Source organism: Acipenser ruthenus, chromosome 4 (assembly GCF_902713425.1).
Source record: "Acipenser ruthenus chromosome 4, fAciRut3.2 maternal haplotype, whole genome shotgun sequence".
In the NCBI taxonomy this organism is placed as follows: domain Eukaryota; kingdom Metazoa; phylum Chordata; class Actinopteri; order Acipenseriformes; family Acipenseridae; genus Acipenser; species Acipenser ruthenus.
Window position 1 is genome coordinate 95,402,281 of NC_081192.1, and position 23,952 is coordinate 95,426,232.

Genomic DNA, 23,952 nt, shown 5'->3' on the forward strand with positions numbered 1-23,952 from the left:
GCAGAGGCACACTATTCCCTCAACAATTAATTCTGAATACCAAGTTGCTGTTTTTAATAATAAAAAAATAATGTGCAAAGGATTTCACTGACTGACAGAATTACATAGATAAAACCCAGACACAATACTGCCATAGCTCCTGCAATTGACATTGTTTTGCAGCAGTGTTTAATGCTGTTGTCTGATCTACAGCCAGAAACATTTTCATCAGACCAAAGCAAATATCCATTTCATAATGTGAAACGTAACAGTAACTAATGTAATAACAATAATAATAATAATAATAAAAATAATAATAATAATAATAATAATAATCACATTATTTTACTGTAATCTTGATAAAATGTGAAGATTGTTTTAGTATACTGTATTCAATAATGATAAATGCAATAATGTCAATACCATTATTATAACTAGGGCCAATGTTTCTTTTTTTTTTTCTTTTAGTCTCCCTCTGTTCCATCAAATTTCTTTAATTTAGTAATTTTTTAATGCAACAAATAATTATATTATTGTTTATAGTTCATAGAAATGGTCTCATTATGATTTCTTCCGTATCATGTTGGTTTATCTTTACCTTTTGAAGAGTTATGACTCCCTCCTGCGTCTCTTTATCTGTAGAAACTCTGAGCATCCCAAGGCCATCCCCGTCTATAATCCTGTATTCCATTTCAGCATTTGGTCCCACATCAGCATCTGCTGCTTTTATCTTGGCAACCACCGAGACCACAGGCAAAGACTCAGGTACATTGTATTGATAGGATTCTGTGAAGTCCAACACAGTTATTGATGAGACCATTTTCAAACTGGTGTTCCCGTTTATTAAACTGCTGTAGTGTTTTGCTTTTGCACTTCAGAATTCGTGGAAGGTAATATTCTCACATAAACAGGACATTCACAAGTGAAAGCATGTGCAATGCACTTCGGTCAACCATTTGCTTCCAAACATCGTTGTGTAAATAATGATAGATTATTGGTTAAAAACAGAATTGTATATGGAGTTTGAATTCTTGGTTTAAAGTACATTTTTATCAACTTTAATCCTTATCCCAACCAGCATAACTTAATTAAAAATGCCCTTTTTTGCTCAACACAAATATGTTATCTATCCAGAAATTCAGCAGCACACTCATTTTTTTTTTTAAGTATTTCTCATTGGTACAATACCTTGTCACAGTAAGTATTATTTTCTTTCAAAATGCTAATTTGCTGAACAGTATTTGCCAGCTCATAATCGTTTTGATGGCTTTTTAATATACCGTGGAAAAAGTATTTCCTATTCCAAGTCCCACAAGCCTTAGCATGCTGTGATCCGCAGAGCAAAAAGCTACACTGAGACAGTGGTCAGGGTAGGGTTTAATAAAATATTGATTCTGTCTGATGACAAATCCAAAAACAATTTAACAAACTCATGTCTGCCAAAACTACTTACAAATAATTGCATCTAATATAGTTCAAAGCAACCCACTTATTTGTGTGTGTGTGTGTGTGTGTGCGTGTGTGTGTGCGTGTACCCAGTACCTGGTAAACATTTGAAATGACTGGATTATTATTAGAAGAATAACACTGACTCAGTTAACCTCCCACTGAAACAAAAGCTAACAAAAACATTACAGGTTATCTTTAATACAATTTGAGATGAGTCCTATCTGCACTGGAATAGAAATTAAAACAATCTATCAGAACATGGCTTCTGCATTAATAATGCAATATAAACCGTGCATTTTTACCAAAAAGGTACTACAGTTGGTGCTGCCTAGTACGACTGTTAATACTTGTACTGGGTACCACTAAATTACTTGCTTACTTTTACCACAATAGCTGTCTAAGGTAGTACACAACTAATACATTAGCAGCAATTTAGCAGTACTATCTGGTAAAAGAACACAAGATCCAACTATATATGCAGACTACACAAGCCAAACACACCAGTGGTTCATGATTTTACAATTAGCAATTCTAGCTGGATCTAGTCTGATATAATTACATGTTTCCATGGTTACTACTACACTTCTAAATACACCCTTCTGAGATATCATGGTTGTTTATATATTAGAAACTGAACATTCTGTTGTTTTACGAGAACAGCATATTGAAAACAACTCTGGTATTAGATTAAAGACTATAAAATTCCTAAATGTTTAATCTTTTGTCACTATGCCTTTGACAATAGTGATATTTCAGCAACAAATCAGCTCTATTACACTGCCCTGTTCTGGTCATGCAAGTTCCTGCTTTGTCAATTTTTCAGAATGGAGGGCCAGAAGTATGCAGTAATTTGGGGGTGTATTTTATACATTACAAACAGCAAGTTCAAATCAATAATGTATAAAATACAAATTAGAAATCTTCCTTATTTCAATATACTTTGTTATATACTTAACACTAAAACTAAAAAACTAATTTGTAATATCCTGTGACAAATATATATTTTGCTACTATTAGTGACTGCTTTTAGACTAATCAATATCTCCGTGTTACTTGGCTGTAAAATGTATTTGTGACATTTATTTATCTGTACACCATGTGAAACTATTTTTTATGGTAGCAAAAAACGAAACACATTAGTCGTTGCATCATTTTATAACCAGTTGATGTTGTTGGTTTGTGTTTCAAGCGCTTTGTGGTGTTCCACTATGAAAGGCGCTATATAAAATAAAGACTGATTGATTGATTGATTGATTGATTGGACGCTCCTGATGTACTTATTTCATGATAGAACTCCTACCAGCCACTAATTTGTTTCAGAATACCAACATTTCTAACTCTACACAGTACTGTTGTGACTGTTATTCACATGTTAAACACAGATGCTGTGACAAAAACAGCATGTTTTATTTCATTTTGTTTCAAGTGAACCTTTAAAAGTGAAGACATGCATTCATAATGTATTAAAGGCTCTTACTGCGTGCGAAGCGTGGTGGATTGTCATTAACATCAGTGAGGGTGACAGTGACTGAGGTTGTTCCAGATAGTCCTCCCATTTGTCCTACCATGTCCTTTGCTTGAATGACCAGAAGGTACTGATCCTTGGCTTCTCTATCCATGCTGGGAAGGGCAGTTCTGATGATGCCTGAAAAAAAGCATAGACAGCTACAGTCTATAGACCATTACAGCGATGGCCCATTATAACTCCAATTAGCTAGCCTAGCTCTCATTCCTATAATGCTGTCTTTATGTATTTGCTGATTTATCTTCTTCTTCGTCCTAGAGGTATAGTGCCTCCTAATGTTATCGGCCTCATCTTGATAAATATCAGCTTATGGATGTGCCCTGTGAAATATAAGAAGCAGTACAACAGGAACACCATTTGACATAAAAGATAAAAACCTCTTTTTAAATGTGTTTTGCTTTCTGAGCTAGTATAGAAATTGAAGATGTTTATAACCTCCTGCTGCTGCTAGTAATAGCAGAAGCATATCTTTTACTCACGCAGTTATAAATTGACAAGCAGGTTTCAGGGGAGAGTGGGGGAAGCTCCCTTAAGACAGACAGTTCTGATAAAGTAAAAAGCAGATAAAGCTAAATTATGGATATACTTTAAGATGATAAACAGACACCAATTGAATATAATTACAGGATACTGCAGCTTTAATATTGTTAGCATTAACTGGAGTTTATCATTTGGAAGTACTGTCTCTCTTTCTTGACAAGTGTATATTCTGTAGATCTTAAGTGAATTAAATTCAACCTGGGGTGTATTTTTGATCAGTGCAAATGGAACCCTTAGGATATATCAGCAGTGACTTATTTACCAAATTAAGCAATTGATTAACTATCTGGCTTTTTTGTGCTAATCTTTGGACTGTGGTTCCTTTTTCTCTGAATTGAAAATGTTTACCAGGACTCAAGATGGCTTTTTTTGCTGACAAAATAGTATTTTTCTGTATTCCCTCAAAGACTGGTGCAGTGATTTTGTGCTCATTAGGTTTCAAAATGTCTGCGCTGGAGATCTGCGACTGGCATGCTGTCAATGTCAGGTTTAATCAGACTGCAGTTTCTTCTTCAGCAGTACACGGATGCTTGCTCATTGACCCACTGACGCAGCTCAGCCCCGACCTTCATAAAGGTGTTGTCCTTGCACATACTGTTTGCGCACCATTGTATTCAGACTAAACTGGTACCAATTATGTTGGCTGTCCATAAGAAAATGGTCTGAGGTTCACCTTTTTTAACCTAGGCCATATGCTGTCATCAGATTGAAACAAAGTGGATTCTGATTTAAAACCAGGTGTTCCAATGGACATGAAAGAAATAAATAAATAGCAGGTCGGCATAGTGTATGATCTATTTATTTTACAAACTGCGCTTTATCATCTGTACAATGTGGAGTAAAACTAGAGAGTGTATGTATCCTAATATGGCTCCATTTCTCAACAGAACTTGCAAAACTGAAAGGAATGGAAGTCACATTATATGTTTTTTCAGGGTTTATGAGAATCGAGGGGTTACCTGTCTTAGGTTCCACTGAGAAGTAAGGCTGTCCCTGTAGAATGCTATAGACCACTCTGGCACTGTTTCCATAAGTAGGGTCATCAGCATCTGTGGCTGTCACTTGAACAACTGAAGTTCCTGCAATTCCAAATCATTGTGTAAATTATCATTTTAATAACAGGGCACAGAACCATGACCTTCAAATCATGCGCTTTTAACTCTCACATATCAATTCAGTGCTTTAGTAAATGGGGGTACTAGGCAGTCTCTTCAAAACCAGAAAACATAAGAGCTATGATTTTAAGATTGAATAAATATACAGTACTTTTGGTACATTTTTTTTGCATTATGACCTAAACCCATTACTTAATAATACATTATTGCTGTGTTTTCTTTGTCTTTTAGATACATACTAAAACATTTGTTTCTGTGTTCTACCTGCGCTGTTTGAATTCAACATGTTATAGGCCTATATGTTAAAAAAAACAAACAAACAAAAAAAAAACACTTTCAGTCTTAAAAATTCAAATAAGGAAAGGTAGACAATGGGCTAAATAACTAACACTTAAAGCATATTGTCAAGCATATGCTTCAGATATTTTGGGATTGTAGTATTAAAAGGAGTAAGCTTTCAAACCTCCAATATCAAATGAAGATTTTGCTCAGAAACCTCTGCTTTAATAGGTACAGCTGTTTCATGCCACCTGGACCCACAAGAACTAAATGACAACAGTCTGAAATGTGATTATATTTTACAGCTACAGAAAACCTTTATTTCATTAAAAACCCTTTCTTTTAGCTAAGATAATTAAATAGTGTTGGTAGTTGTACCAGATTTATTTTAAAACAAAGTTAAGAGTTCTTGAAAAGTAAGAAATGAAAGACTGAAGTTCCCTGCAATACTGATAAAATCAACTTTGGGAACAATGCCAAACTGTCCCATATTGCTTTACCAACATGTCTGCCAACTATACAAGCATATTTTATAGCAAGGCACTCCACTAACATAAAGAGGATAACACATCCTTCTGAGATTTGTACTGTCTTGCATTCCATCTTGTTGATATTCCATGCAATTTAGTTAGCATCTGTTCATTATCAACCTCAGTAGGGTGTGCTATTCTATGTAAATAACAAGGACACCATAACTAACAAATACAGTAGTCCCTTGCTAATATAGACACTGTTATGCCATGGAATTCGAATATGCCACACACAACGCATGTCCCCCAATAATAACGAATTTAGTGTAACGCTAGGTCACTGTGAAATGCATGATCTAAAGAGACTAAAAATCTAAATAAAAAACAAAACGGTTGCTTCACTGACACCAAAGACAGGACAAAAATAAATGGAAGTACAGACACAAGTAGTCGACTAAATCGCTAAAATGAAGAACATAATTAAAAAAGGGCATTTAAACTCATACTCTAGAGTTTAAAAAAACTGTGACTGAACGGTTGGGAAAGGGCGAGAAGCTTTCGGAAATTCCATAGGAGGCTTGGTGGTCCAGTGGTTAGAGAAAGGGGCTTATTACCATTGTATGCAGTTCAATCTCAGCCACTGACTCATTGTGTGTGACCCTGAGCAAGTCACTTAACCTCCTTTTGCTCCGTCCTTGGGATGACACGTTCAACCAAGAGCCTATTGTGACTGCAGCAGCAGTTGTTTCAACTCCCATGTCTCTCTGTCTTACAATGCGGTTACCCACACATGAGTACCTTGTTACAATACAGTTTAAATGTTGATCAATGTGAAGGAATCTTCATAAAAGTACTATATATTGATGTTCAAGTCAAACTTGCCATTTTGTCATTATTCCAACACAGAAAAATGCCAACCCCTATTATAGTGAACACCCTGATATAACAAACATTTTTTTAATTACAATTTTTAAAAAAAACTGTCATCTTGTTATTTCGGACACACTGTCTCTAGACTACTGTATTATTAATTGCAATACATTGTTAAAGGGACCTCCCCCACCATGGAATTCTGAAATAATATGTTGGCTTGTTTTGTAAGCAATGTAGTTATTTTTGCTGTCTGACTTGCAACTCCTAATCTGACCACTGAACACAACCAACTGAACACACCTACACCTGTTCCAAAAAGAATACATTTCCTTCCCCTGTATATATGTAATGCTTTTACTCCAACAACAAAAGAAATGGAAGATCAAACAGTCCCATATTGCAATGCCGTGTTTAAGCAGTAAATTCAATGTTCCCCCCTTTTCCATTCCCCACTCCACTTCTGTTATGAAGCACTGTTCATTTCACTCATAAGGATATCTGTAAATAATGCACTCATCCCCTGGTCCTTCCTGGTTATTAGCCACCCTCACCCATGAAATAAAAACTGCTCTAGGTACAGTATACGTTGGGATAGTATAGTAGAGAGTTGTGATATTACTCAAACAGGAACACCTAAACACTACTAATTTGCTGTCATTAATATTGACATAAAGGATGTGTATAGCATTATATGATATTCATTTAATGGTTTTACAACCATATTTTTAGAACAGTTTCTAAAACATTTAAAACCACAGCCTTTTTTGTTTTTAGACAAATTGAAGCTGTATACAATCACTGTGATACGACAAGTAATTCAATTAGGGTAACAAACTGCTATTAGGACTTAAGACAATTTACAAAAAAAGTTAATTATGAATACAATTTTCCCTCGTGAAAGTTACAGTAGCATGATTGAATTGCATGTCAATTTTGCAGCTTTGTTATGTTTGTACCATCATTATACTACAGTATGCAATGTCCATACCTTTTTGTGCTTGCCATGCTTTTATTCACATGCTTTTATTATGGCAAACTTTAGCTGCTGTTGCAGGAAATTCTGAGGGGAAAGTACTTGAACTTCTATTAAAATACTTGGTTACCCTTTGATTCATAAGTATGTAGGCAACATATCCATAATTATATGTTCCCTAGTTTATTTAAAGCCTTATAGGCACAAAGTTCCAGTTGCAGTCTGTGTAACAGTATGAGTGTTTTCAATATGCTGTGACTTACTTCAATAGTTTAATCTGTGGGAATGCCTGCTACTTCACGTTGGCCCATCCCATTGATTGGGTTAATTATCACTGTACTGGTGGATCTAAAGCCTCTTTCAATTGAACCCTGTAAAGCACTTGGTACTTCAAATTTCCAATGCTTTAATCTCCTACTTATTAAGGTAATATTCAAATAGCAGTCATTTTATTAAAAAAAAAGGCAGATCTAACAAGTCTTATATAACATTACATTCAAAACTTTTTTGACTGTTGAAAATCTGAGAATGATATTCAAAATCCAATCTACAGTAATGTGGGTGGTATAGCTTTGAATAAAGAAGCACTTTGAATCATTTCTAATAAGAACTATTGGGGGGGGGGGGGGGGGGCAAAGGTATAGCAACATACCGATAGCAGTTTCTTAAACAGAAGTGAATTTGTACTGAATTCCACAGCTTATGAAGTTTAAAAACAAAAATGTAATTGACTTAATTTTTATGAAAAAAAAATGTATTTTTCTGACTTACCCACTGGAGACATTTCTGGAACTCCAGCTGTGTAAGGCCCATCCAGAAACGTTGGCTCATTGTCGTTAATGTCCTGTATTTTAACAACAAACTCAGATTCAGGTTCAACAGGCCTGTTGGTGAGCCGGTCGACTGCCTGTGCCCGAAGGGTGTAATAGGCCTGCTCTTCACGATCCAGCCTCTTTGTAGCATGAATATCCCCTGTATTTTCATCAATAATAAAGATGGAGGTTGCCCCCTCGCCTGACAGGACGTATTTGATGTTGCCACCTCCTTTGTCAACATCAGAGTGAAGCTGGTGAAAAATGAATGCAAGGCAAGGTTAACTTACACAAATGTCAGACCTGTCAAAAATTATGAAGAAATAATGTATTTGTCATATTCTGTAGCATACAATTTTACTCTCTTCAGATAAGACAGAATACCAAGCAGTTTTGTAGAATTTTTAAAAGCGTTAAAAAAAGTAATCAGTTAAAGTGAACTTCTAATGTAATTAGTATGAATTAATCTAAATATTTGAATCAATTTCAAGCATCATTTGAAACATGAAAGGAACACAATCTACTAATTGTAATATTTTAACGGTCTATGTAAAATACCATGTAACTGTATTGGCCTGATCTGCTGGGGAGTAAAGCCTGATATCCTTTGAACAACATTTCAAACTCATCATATTAGTGCATAAGCCACTTACTGCGCTTCACTGATTAATGTTACTTACTGCTCTTATACTGCAGTCACAGAAAATATATGTCTTCACTGAGCAATCATAACTCCAGATTCTCAATGTATCATTACAATGCCATGTTGGGATACATGCAAAAATGTAATCTCAGGGCAGAATTCTCTGTATTTTCAGGTAAATTCCTAAATAAGACTATTTGCCCTTTCGATACTCATCTGGTTTTGAAAAACTTGATCTAAGAACCACAGCTATTGAAGGACTCCAACAACATGGCAGGCAACCAATTCCATATACTACCCACAGTGTAAAAAAATGCCTCTGTCCTGAATCTGCCTCCACTAAAATTTAAAATGGATCTGCTACTTGTCTCTGCACTGAATTTGAAATGGTGAAATGGTGACTTGGCTGACTTTTTGACCCCTTTAAGGATTATAAAAAGCCTTCTATTTAGCCTTCCCTGGCAAAATAGGTTGTGTTCCCTCAACTTATTCTCAGAACTCATACCCTGTAGCCTTGGGATTAGTCTAGTTACTCTTGTCTGGTATCTCTTCAAAGCCACATTGTCCTTTCTGTAGTGTGGATACTAAACCGAACACAGGATTCCAAGTGTGCTTTCACTGGGTTATTATACAACCACATCTAAACCCCCTTTGAGCTTCTTACTTTATTACCAATGATTCTCTTCTGTCGTTTTAATTACCTCCCCACATTGCCAGCGCCCATTGCAACTCATTTGGTATTTGCATCCTACATTTTTATGGCTGGTATGCACCATTTTACAATACATTTGTTGGCATTAACCCTTTGCGGTCCTATGTTGGACCAGGTCCGACATTACAATATTTCCTTTCCGGTCTGTTATACACAGGTCCCTAGTCGTTTTTTCTCCGGGAAAAAGCAGAGAAAAGCCTTCAATGGCCGAGAGAGGCCGAAAAAAATGGAGGCGGATCTGAGCAATACACATAGTCCCTTCACCACAAACATAACACAGACATAAACAAACAAGATAGATGTTTCCGCATCCAGTGCTCAAAGAAAATCGCGGACATTTGCAAAGCTTTTTGAGATGTAATAAAATAATGACTTGGATAGCATTATTAAGGAGTTTGGTGATAAATCGAGATGATTTGTCAGTATGCACTACTATGAAGACATATGTGACAAATACAGTGAACAAGGAATGGGGCAAGGCTTGAGATGCAGTACTGAGTGGCCTTTTGATATGCAGTGCCTTTTAAGCCTGTTTTACTGTGAATAAAATTACTTTTAAACAGCACGTGTAAAATAAACAGCTCATGTGAAAATAAATTAGACCGCAAAGGGTTAAGGTGTTAAAATATAGCAATAATGGCAGCTAGAATTCAGTTTTAAAAGATGTTGACACAGAAGAATTTTGATCTGGTGATGGTCCCTTGGATCCTATACCCAAGCATTGACTATTTATATTATACGGTTATGAAGACAGCCCTTTTAAATTGTTCAGTGTGATCTAGACAATCAATTTATGTCAGAACTATGTTACTGAAGAGTATTAAAACATTGTAGAAATGTGGTATTACCACCATCATTATTGTAAAATATTCATTTACAATAAATATTATTGGTGCATTTCAAAAAAATGAGTTTGGATTTCACAACTGTAGAATAAGCTAACCTATTTGGTATTAATTCAGTGTTGTGTCAACCTATCAGTCTTCTATTAAATGCATACTAAGTCAGCCATGTGGAACCAAATGTTATTATGGAAATCGTACTGTATATTACATACCAGTAGGCATAAATTACATGAAAGGCCAAGGGAGCACTCTTTCTATTAGCTGTTGGCTGTCATTCTAATTAATATACCTCCATAAAATATTGAAATTAATATTTAAGACAGTCCAACATTGTATATGTAACACTAGCTTCCAATCAGTGGTGTAGTGGTATATAAAAAGTGGGTAAACACCTGTGGCAGAGCAAGTGTGTGTGTTTTAGTGGTGGTTGGCAGGGATGGGTTTAATTCCTGCCCTTGCCAAAAACATGAAAGAATGTGGCTACTCCCAAATAGAATAATTGGTGATAATTGGGAGTAGCCACATGCTATAAAAGGAGAGCCCAGAGCTCTGTTAGGGAGATGACCAGGGATCTGGAGACAAGGAGGTGTTGCTGAGAGCGAGAGCGAGAGCGAGAGAGAGAGTTTTGCAAACCAGAAACATTATGTTTCACTTTCATTGCATTTGCACTTTTATTAAGTCTGTAATACAATGATGCATTTATGAGATTGTGCTTCAATTCATTTGATTTTAGATCATGTATTTTTTTTTAATCTTTTCTCTTTTACACAAAAACATTATCTTTATGTATTTCCCAGCTGTGTCTAAAACATTTTTTTTAGCCCGGCTTCAGCCCATTAAACAGATGGGATGATTGGCATTGTTGATCTGCCAGTGTCATGTGAGAGTGAGGAAATGAAACGCACATCACCCAGAAGGAAAGCGCAATTCATTAACAAGAGACTGGGGGTTCAGCGAGCAAGTGAACAGTGTTAACCGGCCGCTCCTGGTATTTTCCCCTTGTTTCGGTTCATAATGGAACAAAAACATGAAGTTCGCACAAGACTGGTTTCTAGGTTGACGCTGCACAGCGTATTGTTAATGTGTTTTTCCCGCATCCATAATAAATCATTTTCATTTTGGTAAATTAAGTGGTATTACATTATTCTGTTGTTCTTTTTTTTGCTATCAATCAGTCCTTCTGTCCTATCAGTCTGATATATCTGCTGTTTCAGTGGTTCCCAACCTTTTTTTGGGTACTGTACCCCCAAAACACTTTCACCTGCCTGAAGTACCCCCTTATGCGTGTGTGACCGGTGTGATTCCTAGATTAGGTGTAAATTTGACTAAATTAGGTTTAATATCAATATTATTTGTCTGTCTGTCATTTACCTGTGAATAATGATAATGTATTACTATAATAATACTCATACTTTTATCAGTTTAATATTTGTATGACTTCAAGAGTCCAGACCAGTTATACAAAAACAAAGATCAAATTTTATACACATAGTAGCAGCCTACTCTCAATATCACCCATATGTATAGACTTGCATATGACACATGAGGACTCACCAATCAATGAGAAACTTGACCCTGTCTCTCCCTCATAAGCTTTGTCAGTCTCGGGGACAGTGTGGCAACAGCAGTTATCTCGCTTTTCTCCAAGTTGAGTCTGTTCCTGTGCTTGGTCTTGATTATGGTCATAGATGAAAATGTCACTTCACATAAATATGTAGATCCAAATGGCAGCAGTTCATTCAGTGCATGTTTCCCCAAATCAGGATATTCCTTCTCCACATCACACCAGAACTGTGACAGTGTTGTCTCTGAGTACCTCATCTTCAAGCCACGGTCTGAGGACACATCCAGCAGATTTTCCTGCAGTCTGGTAGGAATGTTGTTGTTCGTACTTTCAGTCATGAAAGGATTACGCACCCAGTCAAGTTTGGCAGACTTGTTTTCAATGTCAGGGAAGTAGGAGTTGAACTCACTGTTAAGTTTGGATAAATGTGTGCTCACTAGTTGCACCATAGGAGCTCTGTCAACATCACCTGTAGAAAGGTAGGTGTCAAGCTGCTGGAAACAACTTATGTCCCCATCTTCACATTTCCTCTCCCAGAGTTTGATCTTCTTCATGAATCCACACACTTTGTCATACATGTTTAGAATGTGTGCGTCTTTACCTTGCAGAGTTAGATCCAGGTTGTTCAGTTTGCTGAACACATCAGCAAGATAGGCAAGGCGGGCTACCCAGTCTGTGTCCTCGAACACAGCCACAAGGGGGTGTGAGTGCTCTGACAGAAAAGCACTTACTTCGTCGCGCAGCTCAAAAAGCCTCTGTAGTGTTCTCCCTCTCGATAGCCAACGTATGTCGGTGTGAAGCAGTAGCTGCTGGTGCTCAGTCCCACTGTCATGACAGAGCCTTTCAAACAGTCTGTGATTCAGAGGCCTGGACTCAATAAAGTTAATCACTTTCACTGCGTCATTCAAAACATCATGTAACTCAGGACTAATTCTCTTGCTGGCCAGTGCCTCCCTGTGAATGATACAGTGATTCTACTCAACGTCGGGGTTGACCTTCTTTATTTGGGCAAGTAATCCTTTCACCCTCCCAGTCATTGATGCCGCACCATCCATGCACAAATGATTACAGGATTTCCAATCCAGATTGTGCTCTGAGAAAAAGCTGTCAATAATGTGAAACACATCCTCACCCGTAGTGCTCCCCGTTAGCTTCTTGCAGAACAGAATGTGCTCATTAATTTCCGAAATGTCTCTGTATCACACAAACGCAATCAACTGGGCTTCCCCGTTGACATCGGTCGATTCATCCAACTGCAGAGCAAATGAACCAGAATATTTTAACTTTTCCACCACTTGATCAACAATATCAACACCCATGTCATCGATCCTGCGGCACACCGTGTTATTTGACAATGGTACAGTCTTCAGTGCATCAGCTGCTTTCTTATCAATCATTGTTTCTGCGAGAATAACAGCAGCAGGCAAAATTAGCTCCTCAGCTATAGTAGCGACACAGCATATGAGGCTTCCAATGCTTTGGTTGATACTGCAGTTGCTTTCTTTAATTTCTCTTGACTTCCCTTAAATTCTGACAGCTTTCTATGGAAAAACTCTGCTGTCTTACCCACACAGGAAAGATGCTTGGTACTGAGGTGCCGTTGTAAATGGGCTGGTTTCATGCTATTATTTGAGAGCACATCGCCGCAGAGGAAACACAGTGGCTGAGGCGGCTCTGTAGGTGTGGATATGAAACCGAAGAGGACATACTGTTCATGAAATTGACGGTACTTTGACTTGTCAACTTTCTTTCTTTTCTCCACGTGTTCACTTGACCTGCCGCTAGCGTTGCTGCTGCTTGGAACAGTGCATTTTTTCAGCCATTGATCCATAGCTAGTGTCTTTCTTCTACTCAAAGCTAGCTGCCTGTTACCTGAAATCGTGAGTGACTCTGGTGCGCGGCCGCCGAGGAGCGAGCGAGGGTCAACTGGCAGGAAGTGGCCAGGGTGAATAAAAAATACACACCAAAACTAAAGTAAAAAATTATCCTATAAATACAAAATAAACTAGAGATTTCACACCAGTGACCTCAGTAAATGTTTTCCTGCCTATTGAGATTGAAATAACTTGAACATATGAATTGTTTGGAAATATTTTTCCCAATATTTTTTTTTTTTTTTGCACATTTTTGAAAATCTTCCCACGTACCCCCTGGGGACTGCCCACGTACCCCAAGGGGTACGCGTACCCCCGGTTGGGAAACACTGTGCTGTTTGACGGTAGGCAATTTTCAACTGAATTTGCCAGGTGAATTCACTGACGTTGCTTGCAAAACAGTAATGGTGTGTTGGTAATGAGTGGAGATTAGAAGCAAAACACAAAATATTTAATCACACAGCGACTTTCTGATATGAATTAAGAAGCTCTAAAACTATGATTACAACTTACATGATTATAATCTTTCATTCATTTTTGTTTTCAGTAAACTCAAATTTAAATTACGTATTTTTAAAGAATGGAGTTTTAGAAATGTATTTCTACAGTGCTTAAAAAACTTAGAACACAGTTCAAAGTAGTAAATAGAAATAAGTACTTACTTGTTTACCATGCTGACATCATTTGTTCCTTATAGAACTTAATGCAAAATAGGAAAAAATAACTTGGTCTGCAATAGCTGCAACTGGGTTTTGTGTGGGGGGGGGTGTTTTACAGCCAGTTGGATTTGAGATGGGGTGTGTGTAATATGCAACCTACCTTGCTCCCAATTTCTTATACTTACTATGATTGACTGGAAAGACAACAGGGCTAACCTGTGATTGGATAATGTTTTGTTGGGTGGGTTTTTATTGTGCACAGGTTTCCTATTATTTGTGTAATAAAAAATAAAAAACGACTTGTTGTTAATATCTCCGAGTCACAGAGCCCAAATGCTCGCACAAGGTCAGAGTCACACAAGGTCGTGTCCGAGTCTTTTGCGGCTGTGACTCGAGTCCGAGTCCGAGTCATGAAATATGCGACTTGAGTCTGACTTGAGTACGAATCCCAGACTCGAGTCCTACAAGTCTAATGAGAAGTGGGTAAATGCTATATTGCCCAAATTACCTGCGTATACCTTCGACTACACCACTGCTTCCAATACCATGTCATCAAACGCTAACTATACTGCAGAACTTTACTCGTGTTCCACCATATAATTTGTAAACTATTGTAACTATTTGTAAACAAAGACTTTTTTTTTTACAACAACAACTAATTTTACTTTACATTTTTGACTAAAGATGTCTGCAAACAAGTTCATGAATGGTTAATGGTGATGTACAACGGGAAGATGATATTTTCCACAGTGTGTTTTATGATAATTTATTACATCCTAAGATTTTCTTAAACCTTTTAAAAGTTGATTAGGATCCATTGGGCCATATTTTCAAAGCGTTGACTCCAATTAGCTCCTATTTTTGAAAGACGTAAAAACTCTTTACAGGACTAAAATTAAACCAAGTAATCTAAATTCTCTTAAGCACTCTAAAGGTGTTTGTTTCTCATCTTGTTACATTAAGATACATTTTTTAAAAAGTAAGTAGCGGGGTACTATAGCATTACAATATAGCATTACACATCTCTACTTGATGCTACAACTGTTTAAATAATGTACTTGTCATTTCTCTTTTCATTGTTAACATCCTGATAAGTTTTACATTTATACATTTAAAGTCTGTTTCAAAGCTCTTTTCAAAATGGCCGCTCTAGTGCACTGATAGTGTAAGGATTATTGCCCACATTGTCAAACAGGTAACACAGAAAAGCCAGAGCACTTGTTATGTTTTTTTGAGGACAGATCTCAAACCCTAGTGTTCTAGAGTGACCTTTTTGAAAATAGCTTTGAAACAGACTTTAAAGTTATAATTGTAAAAAGTTAATGAAAAAAAAATACAGGTGCATTATTTAAAAACTTGTAGCAACATGTGGGGACGTATAATGTTATACTTTTTCTGAACGCCACTACTTACTTTTTAATTAAAGAATGGAGGAAGCACTTTGAAAATATGGCCCATTGTGTGTAAAAAAAAGATTATCTAACAAAACTGTACAGAACCCAAGCAGAAACAGGCCGCCCATAGGGATAATCCATACAGCAGTACAAGTGAGAAATTAGTCCAGCAGTCAAGTCTATGACACACCAAATAGGGAATTCCAGCATCTTAAAAGAAAATGAATTCTCCCATGAAGCGTGGAAATGATAAACATTTTTTAATTTCTTTATAAAAATTTACCATGGTATATTTCTACAGTATTTTTATTAAAGATCAAACCAAACATACTCGTCCAAATAACACTATAGGAGACAAGCCACTATAACCTGTCCTTTTTTTGTAGTGCATTTGCATTTGCTTTTGTTTTTTGCTAACATATTGTGATCAAACATAAAAACCCTTGCAGTTAGGTACAGGTATGTACTGCATATTCATATGGTATACATCGAAATAAAGCCTATTCATTCATCATCACCACACACACATACCCACCACAAATCTCAATGCTTATGGTCTTAAATAGTGACAAACAGTACTTACCTTTCCTACATAGAGTGGATCGTCGCCTGTGTACTCCTCCAACACAAAGAATTGATTCCAAACCCAGCTGCGCTTCACCCTTCCGGAGGTCTCTTCAGTTTGGTAGGACTTTAAATTGGACCCTGACAGTTCAGCTAGACCAATCCCACAAAGACAAGTGAGGATAATTATTGTCTCCAGAAAATTATGGATTTCTGCTGCACCTGGCTTCATTTGTTTCAGTGTTAAAATAAAAAGAATACAAAAGAAAAATATGTTGATACTGTTTCCTAAATGCTTTCTGGTTTCCAGAGAAAGCTTGTGGCACAATTACAGTCAGGAGCCGTGGATTGGAAGAGGTCACTGCTGCAGACTTCACAAGCAAAATGGTGTAATAGGCACCTATCAGAAAGAAAGACAAGAACTGCTGTCAGTGAATAACCTTGGTGAACACCATTTTTTACTTTAAACAAGTGCTGTAGAAGCATAGCTGTGGCTACATTTACAATACAATAGTTATTATTATTATTATTATTATTATTATTATTATTATTATTATTATTATTATTATTTAAACAGCCAATCTTCAACTTTATTCCTGCCGGTGTTTTTCCTCAGTTATGATCAGTTGACCTCTGTAACTGAGGGTGGAACAAAGGGGTGGTTCCGGGGCAGACCCAGTAGAGACAGCAGTCAGAACTGCAAAAAGTATTGTTGCAACAATTGAAAGCAAGTTATGTTTTGTTAACCTAGGGGAGATTTGCACTGCTCAGCCACTGGTGCTTGAATACCAAAACTGACTAAGTCTTTTGAGGCTTACCCATCCCTGACAGACTACATCATGTCATTATTTTATAAAATGAGCACACTAAAATGGATGTTTTGTAAAACAAAGAGTACATTTTTAGCATGAAGCACAACATTTCAAGACATGGAATCTTTTTAGGATTTAGATTATTCTCCTACATCATGCATTTCCTCTAACACCACATGTAATGCGGCTTCCTTCAATTCTCATTAGACCTAACTATCTGACCATGCCTGAGGGGAAAGCATGGCCATTTAAACTGTAAGGAGCATACAGCTTGTACAATTATACAGTAATTATTTTGTGCCTTCTGCATATGTGGGCGTGGTCTCATAGAGACTTTGTAAGGGAATTCCTCACCCCCGATTCCTGTTTTAGCATGCCATTTCTTTATTTGTTGTTACCAGTATTAAAGTTAAATCAGTATGATATTATCTAATCAATGTCTAATTTAGATCATTAAAAGGATTGGTAAAAGATAATTAAAAAAACATATGAATATATTTAACCCACATTACACAAACACAGAAATAAAATATGACAATGAATTGGATAAATGTGTATAATAAACCCTTCACTGTACAGCTGCGGAAATGTTCAATTCTGTCTGATGTGTAGCACGGGACCATTGGTGGGCAACTTGGTAAAGTTAGCCATATCTGTACATTATGTGTTAAATAATTTTTTGAGAAAAGATTCTCTAAAAAGATTATAACAAAATACTACCAATGCACAATTTACACAGTAAAATCCATGTTCTTTTGTCAGTAGTACTTAATATATATAAGAAAGTTTACAAAACGAGGAGGAGGTCATTCGGCCCATCTTGCTCGTTTGGTTGTCAGTAGCTTATTGATCTCAGAATCTCATCAAGCAGTTTCTTGAAGGATAATAGGGTGTCAGCGTCAAAAAAATTCCTCTGGAGTTGGTTCCAGACTCCCACAATTCTCTGTAAAAAAGTGCCTCCTATTTTCTGTTCTGAATGCCCCTTATCTAATCTCCATTTGTGAACCCTGGTCCTTGTTTCTTTTCTCAGGTCGCAAAAAGTCAATACCAACAAAGCCGTATGTTAATGCAACACAACCCACAAGCCCTGGAGAGTGTTATCTTGCTTATAAAACGGACATAACAATACATAGAAAAACAAACTTTTTTCAAATATTAAAAAAAAAAACACATAGTCCATCAGAAACGGTTAAACTGAAGGTTTCAGGGTTCTCACCAGGAAGTTTTCACAGCGTTGTGGTGGGAGGAGCGGGGGGCGGGAGTGGGGGGGGCAGTGAAAGAAACGGAGATCCTCGCAACCCCCTGCAGGCGAGGCAGGACAAGTTATGCACATGCTTAGCTTTGTGGAAGTAGTTGTCAGCATATATAATATTCTATATCTATGGCTGTCAGTAGGTAGATGCAGTCTGCATTATAGGATGACGTACTCCCTAGCAACGCATGGACGCCATTCCACGGAGAGGAAACTAGATTTAGTGTTATCGTTTCTGTCTGACTGAGAAACCTGTTTTTACCTTTCAAAACATTAAGAATGGCCTACAATTATGTGGATATAATCCATGTTTTTATTCTTCTTTCAAAAATAGCATAAATGTTAGGTTTTCTAAACCTTTTTTTTTAAATTGTCGACTTGTTTTTTTTTCAATCGTAGCCTACTGCAGTAATTATTTTGTGCCTTCTACATATATGGTCGTGGTCTCATAGAATTCCTCACCCTCGATTCCTGTTTTAGCATGCCATTTCTTTATTTGTTGTTACCAGTATTAAAGTTAAATCAGTATGATATTATCTAATCAAGGTCTAATTTAGATCATTAAAAGGTTTGGTAAAAGATAATTAAAAAAACATATGCGTATATTTAACCCACATTACACAAACACAGAAATAAAATAGTAGTCGTTTCTGCATGTGAGTTATATTATATTATTTGCAGTTAAAATAAAATAGGCTACTTATTGATTACTAAAAAATGCTATACTAATAATGTGCATCATCTCACATTTTAATTATTCTAATAAACTTTACTGTGATCATGTGATTGTGAGTTTTGCTTTTGTTGTCGTTGTTCCGATATATATGGCTGTTGCACCATTAAAAGACGTAGCTTACACTTGATCACACGTGTGCTTGCAAGTCACTGTTGTTCCATAGTTAAGGAATATACAACATAAACGTTTTTTCCACTTATCGCAAGTAAAACTGTACATGTACTGTGTCCAACATTTTATATTTTAAAACCTACATACTATATGAAAATCTTTCTATGGGAAACTGAAGTCATACAAAAGGATTATTGTAAAATTGTGGAACTTTGGATCTTTTTCTAAAGACCTTGAAATAAAAAATACTGGATATCTCAAAACTGTTTGGAGTACAAATTACTGTTCTTCGTCTGAATGTTTATGTATTTAACCCAGCTTGTTATGCCACGTCACCACAAGCGAAACGTTTTCCCTTGTGGAAGTTCGCCACGGTGGCGAAGGCTTTGAAAAATGTACTTGTGTGCCAGCACATTTAACGTGTGCTGGTAGATGAATCAATACAGACAGTTTAGTTAGATTCAGTTTTGCCCAATGAAAGCTCTTTAGCTTGATCACGTAACATATGCATGCCACAAACATTGTGTTTGGCGGGAGGACAGAGGCTCTAATTAGAAACAGTCAGCGGATGGCGCTGCTTGTAAAAAACAAACAAAACAAAACAAAAAACACATGGCATCCAAACGGAAAAAATGTTATAAAACAAATTGTACAGACCAATTACCAGAATCATGTTCCGAAAGATGTAGCCCAAGGAATGCCAGTCACCCATGTACACACAACTAAAATATGACCGTGATACTAGTCACAGGGAGGTGAAGCAGTCATGGTTTCAAACATACCCTCTGGTCACGAAAGAAATTTTCACAGACGGCAAGCCAGAAACACGCAGCTTCAAGATCACAGCTAAGTTCCACCCCCACCCCCTGTTGTTTACTATCTCTTTAAAATGTGTTGAAATATATTTTGGAAATAGTAACAGAGTGGATTTGAAAGAGGAATAATTTAATAAAATAAACACATTTATTATTTTAAAAAGGATTCGTCTCACTATGATTTATTGAGTTTTAATGTCAGAATCGGTGCAATATTACGGTCAGTAGTCACAGGTGAAAGAACATGGTAAAAAAAACAAACATTTTTTTAAACACAGTAATGGCTGTACAATCCTACTAATATTATGAATCACATTAGTACAATCTTGTGTAACTAGAGCTGCGGTTGGTCATGGAGGCATTAATATTAACATACACTAACAGCACTATCTACTGGCACAGTTTTGCTTTACCGTTCTGTAGTGGAAAGAAAACTGCGTCACAGTCAAAATAATGTAAAGGATTATGCAGTACATGAATATCTCTGAGAACCTATTTAGGAAAATTACAATTTAGGAAATCTGTAATGACGTTTTGTTCATGTGGGACTAAGTTTGGCATTTATTAAATGGGAATCAGAGTTATAGTACAATTTAAATATCATATTTATGTGTATTGTAAATGGCGGGGTCTGCATTTAAATATCTTCATGTTTTCAAAAAGACATCTTTTGCCTTGCTAAAACAGTTTATAAATTGTTTATAGTATTGTTAAGTGGCTAAAGTTTTTCTAGTGTGGTTATAAAATGTTAAGTTACTTTAGCCACAGAGGCTATCTAAATGAGTCTTAGAGGGAACATAGTTATGGTATAATAATAAAGATCTGCAGTGGTGTTGGTTGTTACAGAGCTGTGTATCAGGGGTGCACCCAGGATCTAGTCTCATCTGTCAACAGGGGGGAATGTGCTATAAAATTCAGTGAAGTTCAATCTCGTCTCCGTGTCGCATACATTACACGCACCAAACTAAAGGACATGCTGACACAAACAACCCATTGAAGAGTATTGAGAGCTGAAACAAGTATTTTAAGCAAACCATATAATCAACAATGTTTCACAGGATTATTATTATTTTTTGGCCATTACACAAACTGAAAACACAGTCTAACGGCCTGAATACAGCGTCATTTTTCCAGGTAACAACATAACGGCCCATTACGCTCAACAGCGCTGGCGAGAACCCTGGGTTTTCAACATTTCCAACAATAAATACAATAATAGAATACTATTTTATCCCAGCTGGGATCAAAATAATTAATTGTAGCCCTGTCCAACTACTTACCTCAAATTCATGAAGCTAGTTAAAACGATAGTACACGCAGGCGAGAACGTGCTAGACCCGGGGGAAGGGTGAAATTTTGTTGCAGGCTTTGCAATGCACTAGGCCGCGATGGGCGATAACTAGCAAAACTGCTAAAATAACATTAAAACACGGCTAAAAACTTAGTGACTATAAATTTATATATATATATATACACATGCACACACACTGATTTTTGTGAAAATGATCGAGAAAAACAAATAATAAGGCACAATAGAGGAGTAATAAAAAACTATACTCAGGCTCTCCGTTGCGAGTTTAATACGTTGTGTATTGATAATTTATTAATCGAACTGTAATTAGTCAAAAATAAGTTTCGCCGTGCATTAAGCTATGTTTATGCACGGTTTAAAACCCCTCAGCAAGCAAATCAGCGTGCAGCATCCGAACATTACATTTTATATGTACTATTTATTTTGGGAATAAACAAAACAACGGTTAACTTGTTATTTGGCATCCTTTATTTTGTAGTTAATTCACTGGGGTAAAGTAAGTCCTACACAACTTATTCTTTACTCCTGAGAAATTTTTCTATTTTAACGTGTTACATATTGTAAAGTCTTACTGCAAAATAAAGGCACACACACAGGGCCATGGCCACACCCCCCCTGCTGTTATGCCGTCTCTGCCTGCGTTTAGCATGATATAATGGCGTTTATTACTTTTTGAAAAACGAACAAATATTTGAACGAATATTTAAATTATGAGCAAATATCAGAAGATGAACATACCGTGTTCATCCCAGCGCTAATTTATAATGGACATTTGTATTGCCTGCGTGCAGTACCTTACACTTTTCTATATTAACCCTTTGCGGTCCATTGTTGGACTGGGTCCGACATTGCAATTATTCCTCACAGGTCCTTTGTCGGACTGGGTCCGACATCATTATAGCAACGCAATAAACGGGTGTTTAGTCGTTTTTTCTCTGGAAAAAGCTGAGAAAACCATTCAATTGCCGAGTGGGAGCGACAGGAGCCAAGACAAGTCGAAAAAAAAAAAAAAAAAAAAAAGGCGTATCTCATGATTAGTCATACATGGTATCAGGTATCAGATAACGGGGCGTTCATAGTAAACAAGCTGGCTGAGTGCGTCAGCGCACAGAGACTATCATGGACTTTTGCAGAGCTTTTTTCAGATGTTATAGTAATAAAATAATGACTTGGATCGCATTATTGGGGAGTTTGGTGATAAAACAAGTGATCCGGAGATGATCGATCGGTATGTACGACTATTATTATTATTATTATTTATTTCTTACATAGGTGAACGCTATAGCAAACAAAAGGGTGGGGCGGGGCTGGAGATGCCTAGTGAGTGCTTTGTTGATATGCAGGGCCATTTAAACCCGTTTGACTGTGAAAAAAAATACTTTTAAACAGCGCGTATAAAATTAACTGTGCGTGTGAAAATTAATTAGACCTGGCGTGCCTGACGCGCAGTTAATAAATGGACTGCAAAGGGTTAAATGTAATTTGCCATATGTCTGCCCAGTTCTGAATGCTGTCTAGATCATTTTGAATCTTTTGCAGCTGCAACAGTGTGCCACTCTTATTTTTATGTTGTATGCAAATTTAAAAAGTTTGCTTACTATACCAGAATCTAAGTCATTAATGTAGATTAGGAAGAGCAAAGGACCTAATACTGATCCCTGTGGTACTCCACTGGTTACCTCGCTCCATTTTGAGGTTTCTCCTTGTGACAAGGATGACAGAGGTTGAGACTCAGAGACAGTTTGGAAAGTTCAAAATAAAGATTTTTAATAAACAAAAATACAAAATAAATCGGCACGAAGGCCAAACAAAAAGGTTTCAAAACACAGACAATAAACACAAAACAAAACTTACAAAATAAGGCTTCCAGGCTGGGCGTTGCCTTCACTGGATTCAAAAACTAAGAAAACACAGCACACACAAAAACACTCTTTCTTCTCCTTCTAGAACACTCCCCCTAACTGGGAGACTGAGGCCACCTTTTATGCCAGGTGGCTGAGTCCTTAATTGAATAATTAATTAGTTGATTGCTCCCACCTGACGCAATCAATCTGGGCAAGGAGGAGAATTTAACTCCTTCCCTGCCAGTATTTCTAAGGGCAGAGCCCTGCTCTGCCACACTCCTCTACTCAGTACTTTCTGTTTTCTACATGTTAATCACTCTCTAATCCATGTGCATGCATTTCCTTGAATCCCTACTGTGTTCAGTTTGAGAATTAATCTTTTATGCAAGACTTTGTTTGATTGTCAGTTAAACCAAGTAATTTCAATTGTCACTGCATTCATTCATTCTCTTTGTGTTCCCACCGCACGTCCTAACAAGGCTTATCCGATAGCTATAACATCATCAAAGCCAGCTGACTAAAGCTTATTAGCTGCCACTGGCATATGATACTGCAACACCTCCATGCTGACAACCGGCCTTAACATTCACATGGGAGCAGTTTGCATCTGGTTTTCAAACAAGGGGTCAAGACACCTCTAAGCATTTGGCAAATCTAATTTAATATATATGGGCAACAGTGTGGAGTAGTGGTTAGGGCTCTAGACTCTTGACCAGAGGATCGTGGGTTCAATCCCAGGTGGGGGACACTGCTGCTGTACCCTTGAGCAAGGTACTTTACCTAGATTGCCCCAGTAAAAA

The 23,952-nt window shown here is 36.9% G+C and overlaps 1 protein-coding gene across 3 annotated transcripts in view; it reads right to left on the minus strand.

Annotated features, from left to right (window-relative positions):
- The window catches only part of LOC117399343 (cadherin-7-like), a 46,255-nt gene that overhangs the window by 17,351 nt on the left and 4,952 nt on the right, over window positions 1-23,952 (minus strand). For 2 of the 3 annotated variants that reach the window (XM_033998438.3, XM_034914916.2), the window contains exons 2-6: window positions 16,290-16,670; window positions 7,975-8,269; window positions 4,453-4,572; window positions 2,906-3,073; window positions 578-765 (exon numbers count right to left, since the gene is read on the minus strand). In XM_033998438.3, coding sequence (XP_033854329.1) covers window positions 578-765; window positions 2,906-3,073; window positions 4,453-4,572; window positions 7,975-8,269; window positions 16,290-16,502 — 984 coding nt within the window. In that variant the 5' untranslated portion in view covers window positions 16,503-16,670. Of the gene's footprint in view, window positions 1-577; window positions 766-2,905; window positions 3,074-4,452; window positions 4,573-7,974; window positions 8,270-16,289; window positions 16,671-19,845; window positions 19,959-23,952 lie in introns of those variants that run through there. The other variant, XM_059023113.1, reaches the window with a different exon arrangement.